The 26,405-nt window shown below is 42.6% G+C and overlaps 1 protein-coding gene across 5 annotated transcripts in view; it reads right to left on the bottom strand.

Moving 5' to 3' along the window:
• Phactr4 (phosphatase and actin regulator 4) overlaps nt 1-26,405 on the bottom strand; it is a 63,794-nt gene that overhangs the window by 22,005 nt on the left and 15,384 nt on the right. For 4 of the 5 annotated variants that reach the window (XM_027399509.2, XM_035439553.1, XM_027399510.2 and 1 more), the window contains 3 exons: nt 7,709-7,882; nt 4,927-5,007; nt 1,139-1,303 (listed from right to left, as the gene is read on the bottom strand). In XM_027399509.2, the coding sequence (XP_027255310.1) occupies nt 1,139-1,303; nt 4,927-5,007; nt 7,709-7,882 (420 nt within the window). The remainder of the gene's footprint in view (nt 1-1,138; nt 1,304-4,926; nt 5,008-7,708; nt 7,883-26,405) is intronic. The other variant, XM_035439554.1, reaches the window with a different exon arrangement.

Below are 26,405 nucleotides of genomic sequence, written 5' to 3'. Positions count from 1 at the left end.
AGAGAATTGAGGACAGATAGACACAGGAAGTAGTAGGGTGCAGTTTATAAAAGGTGTTGAGCCTTTTGGATGGAGGAATGAAAGAGACAGGCAGTCACTGGTCACTTCTCTGATCATTCAGGTTCTTACCCTGATATCTGACTGGCAAATTTTTATTGATAAGACTAATTAGATAAACACCTCACTCCACATTTACATAAAAGCTAGGTTCTAACCCTAGTGCTGTGCGTGGGGTGGAACAGAGACAAGATCACTGGAGCTTACTGGCCATCCACTCTAGCCAAGCAGCGAGCTCTGGGTTCAGTAAGAGATGCTGTCTCAAAATAAATAAGCTGGGTGGTGGTGGCACACACCTTTAATCCCAGCACTCAGGAGGCAGAGGCAGGCAGATCTCAAGAGTTCGAGGCCAGCCTGGTCTACACAATAAGTTCCAGGACAGCCAAGGCTCCACAGAGAAACCCTGCCTTGAAAAACCAAAATTAAACTCAATTAAAAAAATAAAAATTAATTTTAACTCCCCCTCCCCCACCCAAGGAAAAACAGGGGAAAGCAAAAGAAAACACCAGTGCCAACTTTTGGTATCCATGTGTGTATGGACCTGCACCCACAAAAGCACCCACAAAATTCCTGGGGAGAACACGAATGTGGAGCTTGAGCTAAGTGTGATGGCTCACATCTGAAACCCAGCAAGTGGGAGGCCAAAGCAGGACAGTCACCATGAGATCAAGGCCAACCTGAGGTACAAAGTGAGACTCTGTGTCAAAGACTGAAGGTGCAGAAGAGATGAGTGTGGGGGCATATGACTTTTACCCCAGCACTCGGGAGGCAGAGGCAGAGGCAGGCAGATCTCTGTGAGTTCGAGGCCAGCCTGGTCTCCAGAGTGAGTGCCAGGATAGGCTCCAAAGCTACACAGAGAAACCCTGTCTCGAAAAACCAAAAAAAGATAGTCTCAAAACAAACAGAAAAAAGAAAGGGGTAGGGAAAGAATCATAAATTTAGGAATTTGAGGAAAGGCTGGGAGCAACAAGGGGAGAAGACTGCAGTTTCTCAAGAACATGAACCCCCTCAACTGACTTCTCTTGCAACATTCTGAGGTAAATGAGAACAGGGGGCTTTCAAACTCAAAACCCACTTTTACCTAATCTCTTTTTTGAATCCTCTTCTGGATTAATATTCCCAAGACTTGACATTCTCACTGCCTCTTCTTCCACTAGGACTGGACTAGAAGACCTGGCACTCCCTATGGGGGCAGTGTGGCCATTCTTTAATGTGGCATGGCTCGGCTTTCCTGGATCCTCACCACCTGCAAGAAGAAAGAGAAGAACACTAAGTGATGGAACTGGTGTGATCAGATGGGATGAGCGGGTGGTTTCTAACCTCTCTTATGGCCTTCTCTCTAGTAAATAAGGTTCTTACTGAAATTTGTATTATCTCGAGTCTCACAGTATTGACAGAAGTAAGTAGTTCCTCTTCCAAAAAGTAATTAACTTCCAACTACATCAAGTAACATGCTGCATAAATAATCTATCATACATGCATGTCACAATGTTACAGTGGGGGTATAGCTCAGTGGTGGAATACTTGCCTAGCATATGTAAGGCCCTATGGCTGACACCAGTACTGAGGAGGAAAAGGACACTTGTGGGAGAAAGGCTATGGTAAAAAACGAAGAAAACTCTATTCTTCTGGAGTGGGAAAGGGTTTGGGCAACCACCACAGAAAGTGGTAGGTTCTGAAAAGGAACAGAAGCCTACCACATCGATGAAAGATATTATATTTAAATTAAGACAATAGGTAGGAGGGGCTGGAAAGATGGTTCAGTGGTTAACAGTACATTCTGCTCTTGCAGAGGACCTGAGTTCAGTTCCCAGCATCCATGCTAGGCAGCTCACAACCACCAGTAACTACAGCTCCAGGGGGGTCTTACACATCTGACCTACGAAGGCATCTGCAGTCATGTGCACACCTCCCTGACACAGACACACCAGACACATACACATAACTTAAAAAGTAAGTCTTTTAAAAAAGAAGCAATAGTATATATAAAGGCATAAGATTATGAGCAGGGACTAGCACTGAGTGTAGTATGATAGAGACCAGGTACTCATAACTGTAATGGTTATGAGTAGGCAAGCAGGGCCAGGCTATGAAGACATCAGACACACATAAAGAAGCTAGAAATAAATTCTGGATGAAACCAAAGCTCAAGCATTAGAAGGAGCAGGAAGGTGTAATGCTATCTATCTAGTAGAAGGTTGGATTTCAAAGCTGTTAAAAGGAAGGGTTATAGACAGGCAGTGACTGACAAGGAAAAGCAAGAAAAACCACTGTTTTAATGTACATGAAAAAATAGCAAAGGGTGACTGAGGGTAGTAGGAGTGGAGAGCCTGGGGTTGTGAAGGGTAAATCCATGATAGTGATTATAAAGTGATTCTCTACCCACTAAATTACAAAGATGGCCATTAGCCTGGGGATGGTGAGAAGCCCTGTGATTATCACATACAGCTATGGAAAAGGAAAGTGAGATTCTTTCATGGAGCAATTAGACAAACATCCCCAGTGCCTGAAGTTTTCCTAGGCTTATTTAGAAGACAAAGCTGAAAATGGTGAGGTCAGGGGCTGGAGAGATGGCTCAGTGGTTAAGAATACTGGCTCTTCCAGAGGACCTACGTTCAATTCCCAGCACTTACTTAGCAGCTCACAACTGTCTGTAACTCCAGTTCCAGGCGATCCAATATACTCTTCTGGTCTCCAATGGCACAAGGTATGCACATGGCACACAGACATACATTTAAGCAAAACACCCATACACACAATAAACAAATAAATTTTGTTAAAAAGGGGGTGGGTGGGTTGGAGAGATGGCTCAGGGGATTGAGAGATGGCTCAGCAGTTAAGAGCACTGGCTGTTCTTCCAGAGGTCCTGAGTTCAATTCCCAGCAACCACAAGGTGGCTCACAACTGTCTGTAATGAGATCTGGTGCTCCCTTCAGGCAAGTAGGCATACATGCAGGCAGAACACTGTATATATAATAAATAAGTCTGAGAGAGGGGGGAGAAGAGAGCAGGAGATAGAGATAGATAGACAGACAGACAGACAGACAGACAGACAGACAGACAGAACAGGAGAACAGTAAGTCTCACTTCCATGTCACGGGGCAATGTTAGTGTTCTTCCTTGCTTCCCACAGTAATGCTTAGAGTACCATCATTTAAAGACTTGTTTTATTTTCACTTGTGTGTGCACACACATGTATGCTCATTTCTTGATATTTTTAGAGTAAGTCTAATAAGTTCTCACAGACCAGCTCCTCTCACGCAATACATCACTGCCCACTAAGAGATTAGATGATGTCCTTCAAGCACGTCCAGTAAACAGTAGAGTTTGGACTAGAAGTACTGAAGAAAAGACAAGTAATAAAATGTCCCTTTAGAGCTAAAGAAACCATAAAGCACTTTTACTTATTTAGTTGTTTTGAGGCAAGAGTTCATACTCAGCCTAGACTAGCCTTGAACTGGATAGATCGAGCTGGCTCTGACTCCTAGTGTAGTTGGACTGTAGGTGTGACAAACCACACCTTGGTGTATTTTTATTAAGTTAATTAATTGGTTGATTGTTAAACTAGTTTTTTTCAGACAGAGTCTTAACTATGTATTACTGGCTGGCCTAGAGCTCTCTATACATACCAGGCTGCTTTCTAATCTAGTAATTCTCCTGAGTCTGCCACCTGAGATTACAGATATGTACCACTATGGCATCACTGTGTATTCCTGGCTTGTCTAGTCACTGTAGATCAGGTTGGCTTAGAACTCACAGAGACCTGCATGCCTCTGACTTCCAAGTGCTGGGACTAAAGGTGTGTGCCACCATGTTTGGCTTTTAATTTATCTTTAAAAATTATTACATTTATTTATGGATGTGTGCATATTAGGTATGTATGTGTCATGGCTCACAAGTCATGAAGCACATACTGAGATCAGAAGACAGCTGTGTCTATCAATTCTCTGTAGGTGCCTTTACTCACTGAGCCACCTCGATAGCTATGTACTTTTAATTTTATTATTTAAAATTTTTGTTTGTTTTGTTTTTTTGAGACAGGGTTTCTCTGTGTATCTCTAATTGTCCAGGCACTCACTCTGTAGACCAGATGACCTCAAACTCAGAGATCCACCTGCTTCTGCCTCTGCCTATTCTGGTGGGATTAAAGGTATCGCCACCAACACCTGGCTAATTTTTAAAATCTTTTGTTGTTGTTGGTTTAAGTCTATTAGTGTTTTGTCTGCATGTAGGCATGTATGTATACCACACGCTTGCCCGGTGCCAGGGGAAGCCAGAAGAGGGAACTGGAGCTACAGATGGCTATGAGATACTATGTGAGTACTTGGAATTGAATCCAGGTCATCTGTAAAGAGCAGCAAGTACCCTTAACCACTGAGTCATCTTCTTATTTTTAGGAAAGAAAGGGATCAAGATGGCAATTGGGCAAAAGTAGTGAGTTGTTCTGAATATGAAATTAAAGAGAAATTAAATAAAGGTACAATACTATGTTTTCCATTTATAATCCATTGCTTCAAAACAGCCATACAAAAAAATCTCAACAACATAACTAGCGATGGGTACTGAAATGTCAACGAACGATCAGTGCAATTTGGTCAAAACTACCAACAGGCAATCTGAAATAACTGTCACCACTGGAGGTGATAAGTCGGAGGAGGACACATACGAATCTCTGCTCCCAGCACCCTTCACCCGTTATTCTATTTCACAGCTTAAGAGTAAAGCCAGACACCTGGGAAGAAATAAGGAATCATTTTTAAAGTGCTCTTCCACCATAACTAAGCAAAGGAAGGAAATTCAAATTCCTAGTGAGACCCAGCCAAAGACCACATGTACAGAGACAGCATATGCTGATTGTTTGGAACTCACCCTGCTCGGGGTCTTCCAACAGAACCCCTCTTTTAACCAGCTCTTCTCTTGGTTTTCGCATAGATATTTTTCTCTCTAAAACTAACATTAAATTGGAAAACAGAACTCAGAAATGTGGCAGTTGGAAGGGCAACGTAAGCTTTATAACAGAATAATTGGTTCACATTTCTTGTATTCTTCAGGAAAATGAGGACATTTAAAAGCGTAGCTGAGGGTGGCAGCACTGGGGAGGTGGAGGCAGGAGGATCAGTTCCAGGACAGCCTCAAACAAAATAAAAACCAAGCCATTCTATGCGACACAGTACTAGGTCAGCGAGGGCATGGCTAAGCTCTGACCAAAACAAAACAAAATTAATTGCTCAGGCTGGGAGTTACATCAAAAGTAGTGATGGCCCAGCATGTTCAAGGCCCTGGGCTCCAAAACTAGAACTAGATATAAAAAACAAGCAACAACAAAGCATCTTCATTTATCTTATTGCCTGTGCTGGCAAAGTATCATTTCCCAAAGAAGCCACATTCACGTCTGTAGCTTAACTGGGGTATCAGTGCTGATGGGACGTGGGCTAAGTGAAAAGACCCCCTTAGTCTACTATAGTGCTCCAGAGTCTCATTATGTATTCCAATCCAGGCCTTTCTGTCTTTCTTTTTTGGTTTTTCAAGACAGGGTTTCTTTGTGTTGCCCTGGCTGTCCTGGAACTCATTCTGTAGACCAAGCTGGCCTCGAACTCATGGAGATCCACCTGCCTCTGCCTCCTGAGTGCTGGGATTAAAGGTGTGCGCCACCACCGCCCTGCTAGTCCTTTCATTTTCATATTTATTTTTGAGAGAGGGTCTTACAATGCAGCTCTGACTGGCCTAGAACTCGCTATGTAGCCCAGGCTAGCCCCATACTCATGGTAATCCTCACATTCCTGCCTCTCAAGTACTGAGATAACAGGTGTGCAACACTAAGTTTGTCCTTACTGAACACATTTAATCCCATCAAAACACAAACCTCAGAATGAGGCTACAGAATTATGTGTCAGCCAGGCTTGCTTGTTCAAACAGGCCTGTAAATTTCAATGATTCCAAAAGCTGAGACATGATTACTGTCATGGTTAATTCAAGGTAGTCTGTGCAATATAGTGAGAACCTGCATCAAAAATTAGAGGGGGGCTGGAGAGATGGCTTAGTGGGTAACAGTACTTATGCCAAGCTTAATAGATGGAGTTTGACTCCTGGAAACCACATGGTAGGAGAGAACAGACTTTGCAAATTGTATTAGACTTCCCCTTGTGCTGTTATCTGACCCATGGTGTCTAGTAGTTGTTTAAAAACTAGACACCATGGTCCATACTATAGCACTTGGGAGACTGAGGCAGGATAAGTGCTACAAATGAGGCCATCCCAGGCAAGAAAATGAGTAACAGACCAATTGAAGCCCAGCCTTTAAAAAACAAAAACCATCAGCAAACAGAAAACGACGGCTGGGGTTGTAGGTCAGCAACAGAGCACTTGCCTAGCCTCGTATGTTCCGTGCCTTAGGTTCATAGGTCTAAGCCTCAATACAAAATGCAAAAGAGAGTAAAATTTCAATAAAGGACCATTCATCAGTCTAACTCTAAGAGAACGAACTCTTCAAGTAGGAGGTTATAACGTTTATGGAGATATGAAAAAGTTGGGTGCTTCTAAAATAAGAAACTCAGGCTCAAGAGATGGCTCAGAGGTTAAGAGCACTGACTGTTATTCCAGAGGACCCAGGTTCAATTCCCAGCACCCACCTGGCAGCTCGCAACTGTCTGTAACTCCAATATCACATACATGCAGGCATAACACCAATGCACATAAAATAAAAATTAAAAAAAAAAAAAAAAGAAACTAAGTTGGTAGAGTATGTGGCTTCCAAGCACAAAGCCCTGGTTTAACTTCTAGGACCATATAAGCTAGATATAGCACATACCTGTAATATTAGTGTTCAGGAGGTAGAGGCAGGAGAACCATAATTTCAAGATCATCTTTGCTATCTAAAGAGTACAAGGACACCTCGATACACAGACTGACTGCTAAATTAATCAACTTCACTATAAATTAATTAACAGAACTCCTCCCCCTTTTGTTGCAATTGTTTGCCTCATATAACACAGACTGACTTTGAATTTTCTGTGTGGCCAAGGATAACCTTGATCCCCCTGCCTCTACTTTCCAAGATCTGGGATTACAGTCTGCACCACCAAGCCCAGATAAATCAGGGAATTATACTTTTTTATGTGTGTGTACAATTTGTATGTGTAAGTGTGCAAGCAAGGCATGGTATGCATGTGAAGGTCAAAGGTCAACCTCCAGTATCAGTTCTCACCTACTTTGGTTGAGACAGGGTCTCTTGGGTTTGCTTGCTTTTTTCCCCACTGCATGCTAGCCGGCCTCAGGTTTCTGGCGACTCTGTCTCAGCCTTCATCTCCCCACAGAAGCACTGGCTTACAATAGTATATGTACCGAATCTGGTTTTCTGTGGGTTCTGGGATTCCAACTCAGGCCCTCAAGTACTTTACCTGCTCAGTTACTTCCTCAGCACAAGCAGGGACTCTTAAATCTAGAAGCCATGCTTATTTTTATTTTTTTGAAGCAAGGTCTCATGGTTGTTGCCAAGGTTCTGACCCTTGGATTTCTGCAGGGACTGCAGGAGAACATAAGCACACCAGGACCTTTGTGATATCAGGGAAGATATCACGGAGGGCTTTACGCAAATTAGGCAAGCACTCCACCCTCAGCCTGGAGAACACATACTTAAATCTTAGCATCTTACCTTCTGATGTCTCTTTAAATTTATCACTACTTTTTTTTTTCCTCCATTTCCACGGCTTGAAGATCTTGCCAAAACCTGAGAACTTGCTTTTTCTTTTGGTGGGAGGTGTTGTGTCTCCTGCTTCCACACTGTCCATGACCATGCCTGGGTCTCCAGAAGGCTGCTCTGCTTCCTCTGTACATGGAGGAGAGTGGGAAAAAACAGCCAATTTATTATTTCTGTATAATCTCTAAAAATGTCCCCTTCTTCCTGTGGCAGTTGGAAAGGATCTGGGCAATGATAAACATTGTAGATAAGTCACTCTAAAAATTGCATGGACAGCAAAGGCCCAAACTCGTAACTTTGATCACCATCGGAGCCAAACCAACCTGCCATCATTTAAGAGAAAAATTTAGTGAGATGATGAGGAACACCAGGCTAACATCTTTAACACCCACAATGTAGATGTCCTCTCCATATGAGTTCTGTATCCCTGAAGCAGGGAATCCCACCACTAAGGAGTCACTGTTAACTATTACCCCTCCCAACAGTTTCCAGGATTTAAACAGTTGTGGGAAAGGCAGTTCATCAAATGTTGTCGCTTTGGATCTTTTTATCAGATCTCCCCACACAAAAAGGGCTCTGCATAACTGTGGAAGACTGGGAGTTGACTGAGGTGGGGAGGGGCATTAGAGAGAAGATGCTTTGAAATGAATGGAAATAGGGGAGAGCAGAGGTAAAATTCTACTTTGCGTTCACCTTATTACTTAGAGAAAACCCTGTTATTAAGAGTTTGACACACAACATAGCTGACATGCTACAAGTTCAGGACTGAGATCAAAGGTCTTGAGGGCCTCAGAATGACAACATGTGCAGGGCTTCAATGGTAGCGAAAGAAGCAGCCAAGGGGTGGGGCAGGAAGGCAACAAAAAAAAAAAGCAGGAAAGCAACACAATACAGCCTAGCATTCCACCTACTATCCCAGAGTTCTCCGGAGAAGTCTAAAGGAAAGAAAAAGCTCTGTGGACTCACTCCTGGGATCAAGCTGCAATTGCTACTTCACAGAAATACATCAATACACACATTTGTAAACTATTTCATATTAGAAGCAAACAATGTTTGGAGACAGGAAGAATTTAACACATGTACTGAAACAAATTATCTCCTTTTAACACTGTAGGTTTGTGTTATTGTTACTTTTTAATTACTGCCCCTAACCGCCCCCCTCCCCCACAACAAACACACACACAGGGTTTCTCAGTGTAGCCTTGGCTAGCTTCCCAGGAACTCACTCTGTAGACCAGGCTGGCCTCAAACTCACAGAGATTCTCCTGCCTCTGCCTCCCAAGTACTGGGACTAAAAGCGTGAGCTACCACTGCTGGCAGAAACAGTGTTTTCTTTGCTTCTCTCTTCATATGTACCTAATTTTGTCAAATGTTTTAGAAGAACAGAACCTTGCTTCACGAAGTGGGCGGAGCCACACCCAACCCTGCACTTTCTATTTTCCAATTTGTTCATCCACATTCATATTTACTTATTCATCTATCTTTGCATTCTGATTTTTGCTTGTTTCATGTGACAGGGTCTTAAGTAGCCCAGGCTGGCTTTGAATTCATTTGTAGCTGAGGAGAACTTTAAACTCCTGATCCTCCATGGTCTTCCCCTCAAAGGCAGGATTACAGGTGTGAGCCACCACATCCGGCTCCACTCATACTTCTATTCCTCCTCCTCCTCTCCCCTCCCTACTCTCAATGACAAACTGCATATTATTTGAGTGACTCACAGGTCTGTCCAAATATTTAGAATCAGCCCAACTGCCTTTCTAATATACAGGATCTCCAGGAAGTGGGACCATGAGTCCTCTTAAAAACTCTCCAGCCAGGTGTGATGGCATCCACCTATAATCTTAGCACCCAGGAGGCTACAGAGTGAAACCCTGTCTCAAAAGAACAAGGGCAGGGCTGAAGCTCTTCAGTGAGTGTAGCACTGGCACAAGGCCCTGCATGCAGCTGAGAAAAGAAAAAAAAATTAAATATTCAGGGGTCTCAGGTCGACCAAATTTGTTACCCCAGCCCCAGATTAAGGTCTGAAACCTCGGACATGTTAAGAGACAGAGGCAGACCTTTTCTGGCTCAAATTTATGCCTTTGTTGAAGAGGCGAAAAGATGCCATGTTGCAGTGCTTCCTACTAGCCAAGGTGTTCCCACGGGGGTGGTAGGGTGTCTCTGCCCCTGGGCTTCCTAGCCTCATTCCCATACAGTTCAATTAAAAGGAAGCATAGGCAGCCAGGCAGTGGTGGTGCACGCCTTTAACCCCAGAGTTTGGGAGGCCAGAGGCAGGCGGATCTTTGTGAGTTCGAGACCAGCCTGGTCTATGAGAGCTAGTTCCAGGACAGCCTCCAAAGCCACAAAGAAACCGTGTCTGGGGGAAAAAAAAACAAAAAAACAAAAAAACAAAAAACCAACCAACCAACCAACCAACCAACCAAACAAACAAACAAAAAACAAGGGGATAGAGAGATGGCACAACAGGTAAGAGCACTTACTGCTCTTGTAGAGAACCCAGGTTTGAGTCCCAAACACCTACATGTTGGCTCACAACCATGTACAACTCCAGTTTCAGAGGGTCAGATGCCCTCTTCTGACCTTCATAGGCATCCAGCACACACATGCAGTGTACATACATACATACAGGGAAAACATACATACACATACAACAAATAGTTTTTTAATAAAACAACAAACAATTGTATCATGAGCAGGAACCAATGGCTCACACTCACGATCCCAGCACTACCACTGTTGGGTTGAGGCTAGAGGATTACAAGTTTGAGGGCAGCATGGGCTCTGTATATAGCAAGCCTTGTCTGAAAACAGACAACCCTAAAATGGTGTACATAATGTAGTAGTTGGGTATAGTATAGTGCTCCAAATTGTGCTCAGGTCAAGTTGGTTCATTGTGTTGTACAATCATTAACACTCTGGTGTGCTGTCTGCTTGTTCCATCAACTGTTAGGAGAGGCACAATATCATCTTTAGCTGTTAAAGTAAATTGCCCCTTTTTGTGTGACAAGATCTGTTGAATAAATATAAATTTAGTTAGGTTTTCCTCTTTTAAAACAATTTTTAGAACCAGGCAGTGGTGGCGAACGCCTTTAATCTCAGCACTCAGGAGGCAGAGGCAGGTACATCTTTGAGTTCTAGGCCAACCTGGTCTACACAGTGAGTTCCAGGACAGCCAGGGCTAAACAAAGAAATCCTGTCTGGAAAAAAAAATTAAGAAATGAATACACACGGATATTTCACCTTCATGCACGTCTGTGCACCATGTGTTTACCTGGTCCCTGAGGGGGGTGAGAAAGAGGTCGTTGAGTCCCCTGGGACTGAAGTTGCAGATAGTTGTGAGCCCGCATGTGGGAGCTGGGAATGTAACCCTGAGCCTCTGGCAGAGCAGCCAGTGCTCTTAACCACTGAGCCATTTCTCACCCCTTTAGAAACTTTTAAATTATGTACATGTGTATGCACATATGTGGCAGTGTAGGTACCCGTGGAGTCCAGAGGAAGTTATCATGTCTCCTGAAGCCTCTTAATCTGAAGGCTTTAGAACCAAATTTGGGTCCTCTGCAAGAGCAGTACACTCTCTTAGCATGGAGCCAGCTCTCTAGCCCAGATGGCTTCTTCTTGAATGAGCCCTTTTAATTAATAAGAAAATTGCTATATCATTGTAGAAATACTTTTACCTCCACTTTATTTTCCTGCTTCGTTTGACAACTGTCTTTTTGCCCCCTTGAATCAAGGTCTAAGCTGGCTTCAAACTCAAGTTCCTCCTCTCAGCTTCTCAAGCACGGGTGTTACAGGTGTGTAGCCATCTTTAACTGGAGCACTTAATCTATCTATGCTTAACATTCCCACAGTCAGTATGGCTTCAGTTCTGTCGTTCCTATTTGTCTTGTCTTTTACATGCTTATTAATCTCTGTGGATTTAGACCTTTAATGCTTCCTGAACAAAGAAAGACTCTAAATTTCACTTCTACATACATGTAACAATAAACCACAGAAAATATCTTATTGTTTTAACAAACAATACTGTTATATTTTCTATATATCATTATAAACTCTTCGTTTCTTTCTGCAATTCTGTTTTCATCAAGGAGAATTTTATTTCTTTATGAAGATATTTTCAGTTGTACATTTCTTGCTTTGTTTGATCATTTAAATAGCTTTTGGAGACAGAATCTCATGTGGTTGAGGTTGGCCCTGAACTCCAGAATCTTTTGTCTCAACCTTCCAAGTACCAGGATTACAGGCATATGCTACCTTTTTCGTTCTTTTTTTTTTCTGTTTGATAGTCAGGTGGTCTACCATTAAGCTATAGCTATACCCTTACTTTGTTTAATTTTAGCATTTTAAAAATGTGTGACAGGGCTCACTTGCTTCTTTTCCAGAGGACCCAAGTTTGATTCCCAGCACATGCTAGCTCACACCACGCTGTATCTCTAGTCCCAGGGGATCTAATGCCCTCTCCTGGCCTCTATGGGGAAGAGACACACAAAGGTACAAATATATATGCAGACAAAACATACATACATATAAAAAATTTTTAAAAATTAGTTTGTGACGAAATGGGGATATATACTGAAATCTCTCTAACTTCAAAGTCTATCATGCTGCTTTATTTATTTGTTTGTTTGTTTTGGGTTTTTTTTTCTCCCCCCAAGACAGGGTTTCTCTGTAGCTTTGGAGCCTATCCTGGCACTCACTATGCAGAACAGGCTGGCCTCGAACTCAGAGAGATCCGCCTGCCTCTGCCTCCCGAGTGTTGGGATTAAAGGCGTGCGCCACCAATGCCCGGCTGACTTTTTAATTCTTACTCTGAAATCTTAATATGTCTTATTATAACTTCTTCTGGTTTCACTTAATAACAAAGACTCACAGCATGCAACTTATAGTGGGCAAAGAAATACACATCTGTGATCCCAGCATTTGAGAGGCCAAATTAAGATCAAATGTTCAAGGCCATCTGAGTATATAAAACCATATCTCAAAAAACAAAACAGCAACCACAAAACACACACCAAAATGCAATTTGCATTAACTGACATACAATTCTTGTTCTCACAAGTACCTACACAACTGCTGTTAATCTCAAATACTCTTTGATAGCAAATGTTATAAAGGGGCTGAAAGGATGGCTTGGCAGGTACAGGCCCTTGCTGATGAGTCTTGCTTAGACCTGCATGATGGAGAGAGCAGACTCCTGTGAGTGCACTCTGACCTCCGAATGCATACTGTGCATGTGCATACAGACACACACAAATACAGAAGCATAATTTTTAATTGAAAAGTCTAAATTATAAATTTAGATTTAAATTAAATCTTTTTACAAACTAATTTGTCCTCCAGCAATGTCATTGAAATGTCCTGTGATCCTTTATCAAGTCTTTATTCACATATCTAAAGAAAGTTCATTTTGTTGTTACTTGTTTGTGCACATGCAGGGAGGAGGCCAGAGGTCAGCCCTGGGCATCATTACCCAGGAGTCATCTGCTTAATTTTCTTATTACTTTTATTTTACTTGATTTGTATGAGTGTTTTGCAGGTTGCCTGCATATTTATCTGTACATGACATGCATCCCCTGTACCTGAAGAAGCCAAAAGAGGGCACTGGATACTCCTGGAACTGGAGTCACAGATGGCTGTTAGCCTCTGCCTCCTGAATGCTGGGATTAAAAGTATATTAATGTGTGTGTATGTGTGTCAGACATTCACACACACACACACACACACACACACACACTTTTTTTTTTTAAGCAAACACAGGGTGTAGGGGCTTCACCTACAAAGTAAGTCAGTAGGTGTAGGAACTGGCTGTGTAAGCCTGATGAGATGGGTTTTATCCTTGGAAGCCATGGTTAGAAGAGAGTCTACTCCTTCAAACTGACCTCCAGACACATAAAAGATGCTCCCTGCCCCACTAATAAGTAAATACTTAAAGTAATATATTTAAAAAAAACATTAAAAGTTGTCTGTGGTGGTAAATGTCTATACTTCAAACCCTTCAGAGTCTGAAGCAGGAGATTAGCTGTGTCTTTGAGGTCTAGCCTAGAGTACATAGTGAGTTCAGAGTCAGCCTGGACTTCACAGCAGAGATGTTTCTCAAAACAACAAAACCAAGCCATACCTTTTAACACTTTGCATCTTCAGGTGTTCACTATTTGTAAATTATATATACATAACTAAATACATACTACACGTAACCAAATATATTATACATAACTAAATAAAGAAAATAATAGGATTAAACGATGCACTCTAGACCAAAGACTGTATAATCTTATATATTTCTATTTTGGTAGTACTAGGGTTTGAAACCAACGTCCTGCATGGTAGGGAAGCATTCTATCATTAAACTGTATCCCTAGCTTCTTTCCCTGTATTTTGAGACACATCTGGCCTACAACCAGTTGTTATATGCCTATGTTGGACAGCCAAGTATAAGTGTAACCAGGCGGACTGGGCGTTGGTGGCGCATGCCTTTAATCCCAGCACTCAGGAGGCAGAGGTAGGCGCATCTCTGTGAGTTCAAGGCCAGCCTGACTACAGAGCGAGTGCTAAGATAGGCTCCAAAGCTACACAGAGAAACCCTGTCTCGAAAAAACAAAACAAAAAAGTATAACCAGGCAACAGGCAACAAATATCCACAGAAAACAAATCCTCAACGTTCCTTGACTAGATTTATAATAAGTGACTAAATTGCCTAGTTTATTTGAATTCCACATCTATAATTTGTACCTTATTAATTTTAAAAATTATTATGGGGTTGGAGAGATGGCTCAGAGGTTAAGAGCACCGGCTGCTCTTCCAGAGGTCCTGAGTTCAATTCCCAGCAACCATATGGTGGCTCGCAACCATCCATTATGAGTTCTGGTGCCCTCTTCTGGTGTGCAGATATACATGGAAGCAGAATGTTGAAGACATAATAAATAAATAAAATCTTTAAAAAAAAATAAAAATTATTATGTTAACTTTTTGGTGTTTTTTGCTGTAAGTGGTCAAGTCTTCCCTGTCACGACACTCCCAACACTTGTATATGAGTTTGCATGCATATGCCAGGGCTCATGTATAGTCAGAGGACAACTTGAAGGAGTTTGTCATCTTTCTTTCTTTTTTTTTTCTTTTGATTTTCTGAAATAGAGTTTCTCTGTGTAGCCTTTGTTGTCCTGAAACTTGCTTTGTAGACCAGGCTGTCCTTGAACTCACAGAGATCTGCCTATTTCTGCCTGTGTGCCACCACTGTTGGTGTGCACTTTCCTTCTACCAGTGGGTTCCAAGGTCAGTTTCAGGTCATCAGGCTTTAGCAACAAGCACCTTTACTAGCTGGACAATGCATTTGGCCCATTTGGTTTTTGTTTTGTATTTTTAAAGACAGCGTCTCATTCTCCCATCCTGGCAGGTCTGAAACTTAATATGCTCCTCCTGCCTCAGCCTTCCAAACTTTGTAAATAGCATAATTTGTGATACTTTATTAAAGTACTTAACATTTTTTGTTCTCTAAAAGAGGTTTATTATTGGATTTAAGGAATAGTTTCAGAAAACTGCAACAAAATAATAGAAAACAAAATGTTTCACTAATGAACAAAGCAGGCTTTGTGCAGAGAAGGCCTCCCACTTTTGGAGCTCTTGCACAGCCTTGACCTTGGGATTAGAAAGCACTCCACAGAGGGGGAGACAGAGAAGGTCTCTGCACTTAAGGCAGATCTGACTCTGTCTCAGGAAAAATGTATTTTAGACACAACTGCAGCAAGAAGGATACAGCCTGGGGGTCAGCCGAGTGGCAGAGAGCTTGCTTAGTCTAGTACAAGGGCCAGCACCGAGAAAGTGACAACTGTGTTACAGCTCAGCAAATGACATGTGTACTTTGTGATAACGAGGCCTGACTGTGGACTACCGGGGCTTGGGTTTGGATCCCAAGACCAATATGGTGGCACCTGCCTTTAATCCCAGCATTTGGGAGCAGTGGTGGGCAAATCTCTGTGGGTCTGAGGCCAGGCTGGTCTACATAAGGATTTCCAAGCCAGCCAGGGCTACACAGTGAGACCTTGTCTTTTGTCTGTTAGTTTTGAGACAAAGTGTCTATCTTAGGGTTTCTATTGCTGAGAAGAGACACCAGGACTATGGCAACTCTTATAAAGGAAAACATTTCATCGGGACTAGCTTACAGTTCAGAGGTCTAGTCCACCGTCATCATAGTGGGAAGCATGGTGGCATGAAGACAGACATGGTGCTGGAGAGGTAGCTGAGAGTTCTACATCCAGATCAGAAGGGAATGACTGGGACTCACCAGACCTGGCTTAAGACCTCAAAGCACACCCCTAGTAACATACTTCCTGCAATAAACTCACGCCTACTCCAACAAGGCCACACCTCCTAATAATGCCACTCCCTATGAGCCATGTGACTCTATGGGGGCCATTGCTATCCAAACCACCACAGTGTCACTCTGTACCTTTCTGGCTAGCCTCCAACACTATGTAGATCCTATGGCCTGGAACTCACAGGGATCTGCCTATCTCTGCCTCCTGAGTACTGGGTTTAAACGTATGCACCACCAAGACCCCACCATGAAACATTTTCTTTAAAAAGAAGAAGAAAAAAGGAAAATGGGGTGGGATTGGGTAGGCCAATATTGAAAATGGCTCCACAAATGAAGACTCTAGTCACGAACTGGAGAGATGGCTCAGAGGTTAAGAGCAGTGGTTATTCTTCCAGAGGTCCTGAGTTCAATTCCCAGCAACCAAATGGTGGCTCCCAACCATCTGTAATGAGATCTGTGCCCTCTTCTTGCCTGCAGGCATACACGCAGACAGAAGATGGAGCACTCTCATCTCCAGCACCACATCTGCCTACATGCCACCATGCTCCCCCCATCATGATGATATTGGACTGAACCCCTGAAACTGTAAGCTGACACTCCAATTGAACGTTGCCATGGTCATGGTGTCTCTTCACAGCAACAGGAAACCCTAAGACAGGGTATTTCTACTTTGTTTTTTTAATTTTTTTTAATTTTTTTGTTTTTCGAGACAGGGTTTCTCTGTGTAGCTTTGGAGCATGTCCTAGAACTAGCTCTTGTAAACCAAGCTGGTCTTAAACTCACAGAGATCTGTCTGTCTCTGCCTCCTGAGTGCTGGGATTAAAGGCACCACCACCGCCAGCTGGTTTTTGATTTTTAAAAGTTATTTAATTGACTTTCTGTGTGTGGGAGACAGGGTCTCCTAGAACTTGCCAAGACGATACTTGAACTCCCGATCTTCTAGCTTCTGCCTCTAAGTACTAGGGTTACTAACATACACCCCACCACACCTCTATGGGTTTTGTTGTTGTTTGCTTTTGGTTTTTCGAGACAGGGTTTCTCTGTGTAGCTCTAGCTGTCCTGGAACTCACTCTGTAGACCAGGCTGGCCTAGAACTCACAGACATCTGCCTGCCTCCTTGACACTGGGATTAAAGTGTGCACCACCACTGCTCAGCCCACCTCTATGTTCTAACTTACTTTCCCCAAGCTGCAAAGAGGGTTTCTTTTATTTTTCTCTATACCCTTTTCTATAAAGTTTTTCAGGTTTTTTGTTTGTTTGTTTGTTTGTTTTTAAACAGTGAAATACTGATCAGATAAAGCCTCAGCCTAGTGGTCAAAGTAAAGCAAGCATGGGGATCAGCTAACTGGAGTCTTCCAGACTGACACCCATGGACTGAGTTTCAGGAAAACATGAAAATCCCTGGGAAATCAGAAACTAAATTGCAACAAATTATGAGACACATTTGAGGCATTACCTGCTTCCCCAAATGTTTATGCTTTTCTTTAGTCATCATCACTTTTTATTTTATTGGGATTTTGTTTTGTTTTGTTTTGTTTTTTTTGAGACAGGGTCTCACTATGTAGTCTTGGCTAGCCTGGAACTCACTGTGTAGACCAGGTGAACCTAAAAGCAGAGCTCTGTCTACCTTAGCCTCCTTGATACTGGGATTAAAGGTGTGCACCATGCCCACCTTAGACTTTTTATTTCTTAGCAGAAAAAAGAGAATAAAATAAAAACAGGCCCAGGCAGTAGTGGCACGTGCCTTGAATCCTAGCACTTGGGAGGCAGGGGCCTCTGTGAGTTCCAGGACAGCCTGGTCTACAGAGTGAGTTCCAGGACAGGCCCCAAAGCTACACAGAGAAATCCTGTCCTGAAAAACCAAAAGTAAGTAAGTAAATAAATAAATACAAAACAGATTAAATAGGCTTCCTGATGCTTCCTAAACCAGTCACCCTAAACACTTCTTCCTAAACAGTACTTTGTCCAGAAATAACCCAGATGCTTTCTCCTCCTCAACTTTTTCCAATCTTCTTTCTTAAACCATTTCCCTCAACTGATTATCATCATCAAATACAAAACCCTTTACAAAGGGAAGAGAATGTGCTCACAAAGATGATAGTCAACCTCATCACTTCACAATTCCCAGCCTGTCAGTCTGAGCCAGCCCCCAAGACAGTAACACTTCACAAGTTCATAGAGCACAATGTTTTCTGAGGAGCAAACACTGATACAATGGAGAAAGCTCAGAACTGGTTTGGAAAAGTTATAATAAGTCTCAAACTCAATATTAAAATGGCCTTGTTTTTATAATTAGGCAGTTTTAGTTTTAGACCACACACACAACAACTGCCGAACCTGCAAAATACCAGTAAAATACCTCTAAGCTCTACATAACAGCTCCTGTAATATTTATTTTCTACAAAGACAAGGATTAACAAGTAGGTAGCTTCCTAGCAATATAATCTAACACACAGAACTCCAGAGAACAAGTAAGCAAGATTGTGAGAAGTAAACAAATTTAGCAGAGTTGTCATTCATTTCTCTCAAACATTTATAAATATGCCAAAGTCTTGCATTCCAACTCCTAAGAGATACCAACTTCTGCTGTAAACCTTCCTCATTTCTGCCAAGACGTCTATTTTTCTGCCTTCTATTACTCACCAACTGCATCTGGATTTACCGGTCTGGAGACATCAGCTTGCCCCATGATTATAATTGTCTTAGATGTATCCCACAACAGCAAACTGTCCCAGACAAAAGCAAACTTCTCTTAAAAGACAAATCCACACAGGGACCAGCAGTCCTATATCACCACCAATGCCAGGAAACAGCACAAGATCTGGAGTTTCTGTTGTCTGTATCCCGGTCACCGGGTACTTGTGGAGCTCACAAATGTCTTCACGCAGGCTTTCTTCACACAGGAATGCCTGTCATTCCAGAGTGCACAGTGTGTGGAGCTCTAGTGCGGAAGGGGAGGAGACAGCCAACCACATTCTGGCTGCCAAGGGCACAGCCCAAAAGCCCACACCTCCTTTTCCTGACTTTGAGCTTGGTTGGAAGCCTCTAGGCTCAAAGCCACTGAAGACAGGAAGCCTGCTCCAAAGTACAGCAGAGACCCTATACCATCAGCGGAGTTCAGAGTAACAGTCGAATGTGGGTAGAGTCCATTTCAAAGGCATATTTTAGATATGACCTTACTTGCAAAGCATCCAGTTATTCTAGAATTTCTGTGTTGTATATGGACCTCCCCATCCGCCCACACTGCAGAACACCTTTCATAGTGTGTGTGTGTGTGTGTGTGTGTGTGTGTGTGTGTGTGTGTGTGTTGGGCTGGAGAGGTGGTTCAGCAGTTAAGAGCCTTTGTTGCTCTTTTTTCTTTTTTTTATTAGATTATTTTACATGTCAATCCCAGGTCCCTCTCCCTCCCCTTCTCCCCTGCCCCCCCCAACTAATGCTCTACCTATCCCATACCCCCATTTGTTGCTCTTATAGAGAACCTGGGTTCCATTCCATCATGGCAGCTCACAACCATGCATAACTCCAGTTCCAAGGGATCTAATGCCCTCTTCTGATCTCTGTGGGAACGAGGCACATGGACCACATACATACAGGCAGGCAGAACATACATAAAATAAAATAAATATAAATAAAAAAATATATATACATATACCCTAAACTCTTTGAATCTCTGAAGCAAAAATGTATAATTATTTAAACTCCCCCCCATGTCTTTTTGAGACAGTTTCATATAGTCTAGGCTGGCCTCAAGCTGGACTATGCAGCCTTGAACCGCTGATCCTCTTGCCTCCACCTCCTAAGTGCAACGGAGCTACATTTTTATGACATTTATTTATTTTGTGTGTGTGTGTGTGTGTGTGTGTGTGTGTGTGTGTGTGTGTGAGAGAGAGAGAGAGAGAGAGAGAGAGAGAGAGAGAGAGAGAGAGAGTGTCTAGAGGGAGCCAGAGAAAGTATAATAGAGAAAGTATCAAGAGACATTATTGGAAAGACAAAGGACTGGTCATCTGCCACCCTGAGGTTCAAACAGCACTTGGGAGGTAGAGGCAGAAGATTCAAGCTCTAGGCTAACCTGAGTTACAAGGTAAAACTATCTCAAAAATACCCAAAGCAAACAATTGAATAAAAAAGAATGGACTAGACCAGCAGTTCTGAACCTTCCTAATGCTGTGACCCTTTAATACAGTTCCTTATGTTGTGGTGACCCCCCATCATAATATTTTCATTGCTATATCATAACTATAATTTTGCTACTGTTATGAATCATAATGTAAATATCTGTGGTTTTCCATGGTGTTAGGTGAACTCTGTGAAAAGGTTGTTCAACTTCACCCAAAAAAGGGGTCAAGACCCACAGGTTGAGAACCACTGGACTAGGCAATGGTCTTGGTGTACACACCACCCTGAACTGCAATAATCTTCATGTTTCCCTAGTAGTCTAGACGCTCCTCATGGTCAGACCACAATGTAGATACCCTTAAACTACCAATGTTTGATGTGAGTAGCCCAGGGCACATAGTACATGCTGCAAGTCTTTAGCAACCTGAACCTCCCACCCCGCAAGCATGCCTCATACATGTTAGGAAAGCATTGAGTTACAGTCACAGAAAGAAACAGAATTAATCTGAAGCTTTGCTTATGGAACCTAGAAGCAAAAGACAATGTACATGCCTGCAATCCCAACATTCACAATGCTAAGGTAGGAGGAATGACAAGTTAAAGACAGCCAGTGTCATACAATAAGATCCTGTTTCCAAGACCAGCCTGGTCTACAAGAGCTAGTTCCAGGATACCCTCCAAAGCCACAGAGAAACCCTATCTTGTAAAAACAAAAAAAAAAAAGCAAAACAAAAATCCTGTTTCAAGTGACAGGTGGCCATCAGGGCAAAGAGCATGAGCAACGGAGGCATGAAAAAAATGTGCAGACGACAAATAATTCTATCATTCCAAATGATCATGAGAGTTCAGAAACTCTCATTTTTCCCGGGCGGTGGTGGCGCATGCCTTTAGTCCCAGCACTCGGGAGGCAGAGGCAGGAGGATCTCTGTGAGTTCAAGACCAGCCTGGTCAACAAGAGCTAGTCCAGGACAGCCTCCAAAGCCTCGGAAAAAACAAACAAACAAACAAAAAAAAAAAAGAAAAAAAGAAAGAAAGAAGAAACTGTCACTTTTGGCAAAAAAAATGTTATGTTCATAATATGTTTTGAAAATTTATTCCTAGCCAGGCATGATGGTAGACGCCTTGAATCTCAACACTCAGGAGACAGAGGAAGACAAATGTCTTCAAGTTTGAGGCCATCGTGATATAGTTCCAGGACAGCCAGAGCTACAAAGAGAGACCCTGTCTCAAAAAAAAAGACCCTATCTGGGGGTAGAGGAAAAATATATATGGTAAAACCCACATCCCATTTGTTTGCACAGGAGGACTGTAAAAAGTCAGTAAAAGACAGAAATAACAAGCACTTTATGTGACAGCAGTGAGGAATTAGGGATCACTTTGTTTCATGATTAAATCAGAAAAAAAAGAATGAGGGAGCCAGGCAGTGGTGGCTTATGCCTTTAATGCCAGCACTCGGGAGGCAGAAGCAGGCAGACCTCTGTGAGTTCGAGACCAACCTGGTCTACAAAGTTACACAGAGAAATTCTGTCTCAACTCCCCCCACACAAACACAAAAAAGAATGTGGGCATACCTGGGAATGGAGATAATTACTCATAGAGTTATGAGAATTAGATCAAGAGAAATACCTTCAGCTCACTGACCAGCCAGCCTAGCTGAAATAGAGACCTTCAGGTTAGTAGGAGACTATGTCTCAATAAGAAAGGAGAGCAACAAGCTGGGACATGATGCCACACACATTTAGTCCCAGGACTGGGAAAGCAGAGGCAGGCAGATCTAAGTTTGAGGCCAACCTGGACTATAAAACAAGGTCCAGGACATTCAGGGCTACAGAGAGAAACCCTGCCTAGAAAAAAACAAAAATAAACAAACAAAAAGAATCAAAAATAACAACAAAATAGACCGAAAGCAACAAAAGAACATATCTGATATCTGAAGGCGAGTTAGCGTTGGACGCCAAGGGAAGACAGGTTGAAGGAAGTCCACAAATACCCTGATAAAGAATTAACAGGTATTTATTAGGGGAGCACTCACACAATGATGGTAAATAACTGCCATGGCCTTCTGCTCCTGGAGATGCAGTCTCTACCCTTCAGGATGCTCTGGCCACCACCCAAGAGAGCGAGAGCTAGTCCCCCTTCCTCCTTCCTTATAAAGGTCACGTCTGCACACACTGAAGCCACACCCTAAGGTGTGGCCACCACCCCAAGTCCAGTGTCCGGACAAGATGCTACTACAGATATCCGCCTCTGGCACCTGCATGAATACACCACATACACCACACATAAGATGGAGTGTGACAGAGGAAGACACACAATGTCGCACTTTGGCCTCCATATGCATGTACACCCATGTGGGTTTGCATCTGTACCAACACATGCAGACATGCATGTGGGTGCTCACACACATAAGAAAACATATATATATATATATATATATATATATATATATATATATATATATATATACAAAGACAAAAAAAAAAATCATGAGCTGGGGGTTGGTGGCGCATGCCTTTAATCCCAGCACTCAGGAGGCAGAGGCAGGCAGATCTCTGTGAGTTCCAGGCCAGCCTGGTCTTCAGAGTGAGTGCCAGGATAGGCTCCAAAACTACATGGAGAAACCAAAAAAAAAAAAAAATCACCATGAGCTACTACACAAGTGATTAAAATTGTTGTCAAAGCCCCTTCCTGTTAAACCAATGATTTAACCAATTCAATATTCTGCTAGCAGGGAAAAAAAAGGTTCCAGGAAATGTTGGCCAAGGCAGTTGGCCACAGTGTACTTTGTATAATGAATCTAAGTCAGTGCTTGCCGAATAAGGCAAAAAGATTAAGTGAATTATATTAATAAACCTCACTGGTCACCAATTCTTTGCTACTCTACTACTATTTTTTCATGAGAATATAGTTGTTTTTTATAGTTACAATAAAGGAGCCTTAGTCTTCTAATGAAGAACAGCACCATATAAAACCATATGGACGTGCCAACTGAGCTCTATTAAGGAACCAAGGCAAATGACGCGTAGGAACAGGGGGACAGAAATTGAGGAGGCTACTGAAGCGTTTGAAATGTGCCAACTGTTTTCTAGTAAGAAGTATTCACCGCTGGTGACTCAAAGAGATGACAATTAACTACTGCCCCATCTCTCTCTCTCATGACTCTTCACAACTCATCGGGCTAGCAAACTGTCTCCAAGGAAAGAAGACAGGATCTGGGCAGAATCAGCCCTCAGTCCCGTATCCACAGGAATACAGTAACTGTGTGAGCATAGCCACAGCACCTGAGAGTTATTCAGGAACTTCTAGCAAGGATTCAGGTTAAGGGGCATTCCTTTCCGGCTCATGTGCAGAAGAATCAGCCTTTATCCTCTCCTAAATAAAAAGTCTGAGTAATGAGCACCTGGTGCCACTGTGAGCCAATAGTAATTCCTGCAAAATAACTAAGATAACTGTGTCTATGTTGTTTCTATCAGACTCCCTCAACTAGTAATTCCAATGCACTTTGCTGTTCTCATATATACAAGGGCCCTCCCTTCAAAACCCTCAATTTTTTAGAGCCACAGGAAATATGGGGAGGCTAAACATGTTTTTCATACAGCTCTGGCTGTCCTGGAACTCACTTTGTAGACCAGGCTGGCCTCCTGCCTCTGCCTGCTGAGTACTGAGAATATAGGCTACCACCAACAGCCTTTTCATAAAACTTTTAAAATCAAAGAAAAAAACCCTGTTTTGCATTCCATTATAAATTCAGTTTAAAAGCAGAGCCAAATGTATTGATGCCTTCGGAAAACAGTCTAGTGAAATCAGAGGAAAGCTCACACAACTCACACCTATGCTTCTCTGTCTATGCTAAAGTAGACAGTGCAATCCTACTGGGACTCTTCTGAAAAGATTTACGAGTACTCTGCATAAATATGTATCCCAAAAAACAGAACCTTCCAAGGAACAATCTTGGTGATTGTCATTTCAACCTAAAAGCTATTTCTTCTCATGAATAAGCCTTAAAAGAAACATGACTTCACCAGGGTTGGTGACTTACGCCTGTAAATCCTAGCACTAAGGAGGCTGAGGCAAGAGGGCTGGCTGCCCGAGCCTGAAGCTAGAAGCTAGTGTGAGCCATGCAGCCACCTCATACCCCTGCTGCTGCCTTCTCCACCCCCAGCTCCCCAAGGCAGACCCCATTTAAAGTCAACAACAACAAAATCCATCCTTCCTCCCTTGAAGTGCTTCTTTGTCAGGCATTTGGTCACAAGGAGAGTAATTACTTCTAAAAACAAATTTGTGGAGTTGATCTGCAGTGATATGAAAAGAATATAAAGACAATGAGCTGAAGTACTCCTTTACTCCTCTTCAAGACATGGTCTCATGTACCCCGAGCTATCCTGAAGTAGCTGAGATTGACCTTTCACATACTCAGTCTGTTTGGCGTAAGAATAGATCCAACAGCTTTGAATGCACTAGGAAAACTCTACCAGCTGAGCCACAACCCTTTGGGATTTATTGATTTAGTTCACGTTTTCTTGAGAAAAATTTTCTATAAATTCTGGGTCTGACAGAATCTGTGCAACACAACTTCAGAATTCAACATCTATGTATATTTGGACAATACGCTCATATCTGTGTTTAGTTCTGTCCCTTTCTATGTAAGCCCAGGAAGGTCTTGAACTTTTCAATCTTCTTAGGTCAGCCTCCCAAGAGCTAAGATTACAGATGTATAACAGCATGCCTAGCCAGATCAAATCCATACCCTTGCATAACCTAGGCAAGTGCTGTACCATTGAGCTATGTCAGCTCAGGCTCTGTCCCTTTCTAATTTATTTGATAGTTTTCCCAAGATGCTCTCAATTCTCTTGCTTCGGCCTGTGAAGTCTTGGGGTTGCAGATATGTGCCACCACAGCCAGCTTTGCATTTACTTTCAAACACATGACCCAGTGACCTTTAGAATACAAGTATGCAGTCCTGACAGCACACACCTGTAACACAGGAACTTGGGAGGCTGAGGCATGAGAATCAAGTGTTCAAGCCCAGAGGCTCTGACCTTGTACCTATTCTCACAACTCTCCCACATCTACCCTCATCTTTAATCTTCTTGACCCTTGGAGCTCCTAAGCTATGACACCTGTTTTCCCTGGTCTAACTCACCCAGCCATACACTGCTCTCTCCATTTTTCCTTCCTAAATTTGGCCAACTGCTACTCTTCAACATCCAGTTCACGTGTTTCTTCCTCAAGTTGAATTCCTTGAACCATCTCATCCCTGGACGGCACTAGATACTCATCTTCTGTAATCAGTTTTCTTAAATGTACCTCTACCTACAGTGTGTGCAACCTTTGCTGTAATCATCTATTTATCCATCGCTTTGTTGTTAGACTGTGTATCCCTTACAGTAGAGATTATGACTGGAGTGTTGGCTCCTGTCTAACCCCAGGTGGAAGCAGGAAGACTGCTGTCCAAGAAGATTCTGGGCTGTGTATGAGACACTGTGTGTGCAGGAATACGGAGGCCACTAGACGATGAGTGTCTTCCTTCATCACTCCTCACCTTATTTTTTGAGACAAAAAAAAAAGGTAGAAATTGCCTTGACAGCCTCAAAAAAAAGCATAGTGGACAGCACACGATAGCATTCAAGAAATACTTAGGGACCAGTAAGATGGCTTAGTGGGTAAAAGGGCTCGCTTCAGAAGCCTGATGATCTGACCCCAGATCACCAGGACCCACAGGAAAAAGGAAAGAATCAGTGCCAAACTCCCTTGAGTTATGGCAGATTTAAGTCTCCAAATGTGCACAGGCCTACAAGTTTTGGACACAAATAATCACTGATCAGTTGTTACAAAAAGGAATGAAAAAGACAGCACAGTTGAAATTATCTTGCTGTGTGGGTTACATGTTATAAATTAGTTTCCATGAGTTACACTATTATAAATTAGCTTTCACAGAGGCTCATGGCAACTGATTTTCGTGTGTGCATCTGCACACAGGTATGTGGAGGCCAGAGGTTGATGCTGGGTGCATTCTGCCATACCCTCCACCTTGTATTTTAAGACAAAGTCTCTCACTAAGACCTGGAGCTCCCCCAATAAAGCTAGACTGGCTGGACAGAGAACCCCAGGGATCTGCCTGGTCCCACCTCCCCAGGGTTGGGATTACAACCACAAGCCATCACACCTGGATTTTTTTTTTGCATGGATTCAGGGGGGTAAACTCCCTAGCCTCACAACTATTTTTAT

Source organism: Cricetulus griseus, chromosome 2, assembly GCF_003668045.3.
Source record: "Cricetulus griseus strain 17A/GY chromosome 2, alternate assembly CriGri-PICRH-1.0, whole genome shotgun sequence".
NCBI lineage: Eukaryota > Metazoa > Chordata > Mammalia > Rodentia > Cricetidae > Cricetulus > Cricetulus griseus.
The sequence above is the reverse complement of the archived record's forward strand: the minus strand, read 5'-3'. Positions and strand labels throughout refer to the sequence as shown.